General features: G+C 54.6%; 1 protein-coding gene across 2 annotated transcripts; it reads right to left on the bottom strand.

The window, feature by feature from the left end:
- Nucleotides 1-1841: 1841 nt before the first annotated feature.
- On the bottom strand, nt 1842-3025 carry LOC123380681 (keratin-associated protein 5-6-like). Of its 2 annotated transcripts, XM_045039738.1 has the most exons (3): nt 2637-3025; nt 2356-2588; nt 1842-2241 (listed from the first exon to the last, which is right to left on the bottom strand). In XM_045039738.1, the coding sequence occupies exons 1-3, from the start codon at nt 2775-2777 to the stop codon at nt 2196-2198; spliced, it is 420 nt and encodes a 139-aa protein (XP_044895673.1). In that variant the 5' UTR covers nt 2778-3025; the 3' UTR covers nt 1842-2195. The 2 variants fall into 2 exon arrangements, with proteins under 2 accessions (XP_044895673.1, XP_044895672.1); XM_045039737.1 differs by having other exon boundaries at nt 1842-2996.
- Between the last annotated feature and the right edge of the window lie 417 nt (nt 3026-3442).

Raw genomic sequence — 3442 nt, 5'->3', positions numbered from 1 at the left:
TCCTTCTGGCAGCACCACAGTGCTTCCATCGCTGTAGCCGTGCAGCACCCATTGCCATTGGGATGTGTGAGTCCCCCACCGTTGAGTTTCTTTGGCTAGATTGTTTTCGTTACCCGACATCCCTTTCATTCATTTCCGCATCCATCGTCATAGGAAAGTTAGGGTCAGATGGTCAATTTCTGCGAAAAGCAACATTGGATTTTGATAGTGGTTGCATTCAATCTGCAGATCATGATTTGTAGTGTTGTCATATTCACCATATTCTGTCTTCTGATCCATGAACGTTGGATGCCTTTGTATTTAATGTACTCTTCTATACCTTCTTTCAGTGCTGTTTTGCAGTCTTCAGGATGTCAGTCTTGCACATTTTTCGTTCCGTTCATTCTTTTTTCTTAAAGTGTAATTATTAAATTACTTTGAGTGAGACAGAGAGAGAGAGAGAGAGAGAGAGAGAGAGAGAGAGAGGGAGAGGGAGGGAGATGGAGAGAGAGAGAGAATCGCATGCAGGCTCGATACTGTCAGCATGGAGCCCGACTGGAGGATCCAACTCACAACTTGAGCGTCACAACTTGAGTGAAAATCAAGAGTGGGACGCTAGACTGACTGAGCCCCCCAGGTGCCCCTTCAAGTATATTCTTAAGCATTTGTTCTTTTTGAGGACATTGTTTTCTGAATTTCAATGATGATTCTTCATTGCTCGTGTCTAGAAATACAGCTGATTGTTGTATATTGCGGATGGATCGTGCAACCCACTGAGTTGATGTATGATTGTGGTTTGTGTGTGTGTGTGTGTGTGTGCGCGCGCGCACGCGCGCGTGTGCGTGCACGTCTTAGGTTCTTTTGTTTGTGCAAGATTATGTGTTCTGTGAAGAGACCTACTTTTCCTTCTTTGTTTCCCACATGGATGCCTTTTACGTCCTTGTCTTGCCTTATTACCCTGGGTAGACCTTGAGTGCAATGTTGAGTAGATGTGGTGAATGTGGACATCCTTTCCTGTCCCTGACCTTCAAAGGAAATTCCAGGCTTTCAGTGGGACGTGTGGTGGCAGCTGTGGCTGTTTGGTAGATCCTTTGATCGGGTCGAGGACATCGCCTTCTGTTGCATCCTGTGTGGAACCAACGCTGTGATGTCTGTGAGCCCAGAGATGGAAAGAGTGCTCGTCAGTCTGTGCCGAGACACCCTGCCTCTGGTGTCTGAAAACGGCACCGTTTCTCCTTTTGTCATCCGGAACACCTGAGGAACACAGCCCATTTTGAAGTCACTGCCCTGTCTCTAGGCTTGGCTCCTGCTCTGCGGCCTGGATGGGCGCAGACACCACTCATGGGATGCCTTGCGAAGCAGATCATGGCATGGGGAAGGAGCAGCCTCCACGATTCCAACAAAGTGTGAATCCCACGGAGGCTCAGCTGTCTGGGCTCCCTTAAGCCTGATAAGAACGACTCTTTTACATTCAGTCGTCTCTTCCTGACTTATTGACTCATTCCTCCATGCGTGTAGTGAGTCGTTCCTGATTGAATTCCACAAACGTATGTGCAGCGAGCAGTGAGCCAACAGTGGAGTGACAGCAGTGAAGATGTGGGGAGCAGTGGTCCCTTAAGAAGTGAGATGAGGGACACACGGTGTGTTTTGCAAGTGAGACCGCGGATGGAAGGAAACCGCCACACGAAGACCAAGACTTATGGGGGGAGAGTTTATTGACCACTTATGGGGGTGGTGCAGCAAGACCCATTGGATCTTAACACACCTGTGTTAGTGAGGCAGCTTCCAGGAGACATTGCGACGCCAATGCCATCAAGCTCCTAGCAAGCAGACGAGAGCACGGATGTGGTGCTCTGACACAGAGAATGATGAGAGAGGGGGATCTGAGCCACGTCCTGGCCCTGTGGGCCTTTTGCAGGTAGTGTGGCTCAGGCGTGAAGGCATGGCAGTAGGAGAGGCCAAAGGGCCTGCAGGATGGGATCGCCTTTGTCGGGAATGTGTATGAGAGTAGTCCATTGCTTTGCCACAAGGGCTGGGGGCAAAGTCTAAGCCAAGACACCGGAGGGATCCAGCAAGTGGAGAGGAAGTGTTTGGGGGGCGGGCTTTGTGTGTGTGTGTGTTTTTTTTTTTGGGGGGGGTGTAACCAGGATGTACCTATAGTCACTTGAGGGCAAGCACAGGTCTTTCGGAGTTCCCTGAGGCCATCAGCCAGAGCCTCAGACCTTGCACTGGCAGCAAACGGGGACACAGCAGCTGGATTGGCTGCAGGAGGACCCACAGCCGGAAGAGCAGCAGCAGGGCTTGCAGCAGCAGGACTGGCAGCAGCAGGGCTTGCAGCAGCTGGACTGGCAGCAGCAGGGCTTGCAGCAGCTGGACTGGCAGCAGCAGGGCTTGCAGCAGCTGGACTGGCAGCAGCAGGGCTTGCAGCAGCTGGACTGGCAGCAGCTGGACTGGCAGCAGCAGGGCTTGCAGCAGCTGGACTGGCAGCAGCCACAGGAGCCACAGGAGCCACAGCCCCCCTTGGAGCCCCCACAGGAGCCACAGCCCCCCTTGGAGCCCCCACAGGAGCCACAGCCCCCCTTGGAGCCCCCACAGGAGCCACAGCCTCCCTTGGAGCCCCCACACGAGCCGCCGCTGGAACAGGCACAGGCTGGCACACAGCAGCACACGGGCTTGCAGCAGCACACGGGCTTGCAGCAGCACACGGGCACACAGCAGCTGGAGCCGCAGCCCCCACAGCTGGAGCCGCAGCCCCCACAGCTGGAGCCACAGCCTCCAGAACAGCCACAGCAGCCCATGTTTCTGGTGGGTTTTGGGCGGAGTCGGTCAGAGATGCAGGTGCAGAGGGGAGGTGTTCAGGTGTGGAGTCTCCTGGGCCGGGGGCCCTGTATATACCTGCCAGGGTCAGGTGAGAGGCTGACACACTGTCACTTCCTGGTTCCTGTTTGTGCCACTTTGCAGCGGACAAAGGATGAGTATTTTTCAGAATTTCATCATGACCATGTGATTGTATTGACCAGAACGTCTTTGGTGGGTTTTGCCTTTTCCCCAGCGCCCGACTTGCATCACGTGACGGGCTTGTGTTTCAGAGTTTGCAGGGAGACGGAAGCAGCGCCTCGGAGCCCTGGTGGTCCCACCCTGACCCGATTCGTGACCCTCAACAGTCTTGGCATGATTCCAAAGAGCACATGACCGGTGGGCTCAGGGTGTGGAGAGTGTGGGAAGCAGAAAGCCACCGTGGCGGTGGGCAGTGGGAAGGGCCCTTCCTGTCCATCTCCGGGCAGGAGGTGCTTATGGGCATTCGGAGCCGGTGGCGCCCACGGTTCTGGGCTGGGACCCTGATGGCGGAGCCTGGGCTACTCAGGGTCCTCCTTGAATTGCCTCGTGGGAGTTCTGCTTTGACTGAAATCGCGGGGCAGGGTGGTGCTGAGAGATGCCTTGAGCCAGCTCCTGTGCTCCCGAG

This window comes from Felis catus, chromosome D1 (genome assembly GCF_018350175.1).
Source record: "Felis catus isolate Fca126 chromosome D1, F.catus_Fca126_mat1.0, whole genome shotgun sequence".
Taxonomy (NCBI): domain Eukaryota; kingdom Metazoa; phylum Chordata; class Mammalia; order Carnivora; family Felidae; genus Felis; species Felis catus.
This window is presented reverse-complemented; position numbering and strand designations above follow the sequence as displayed.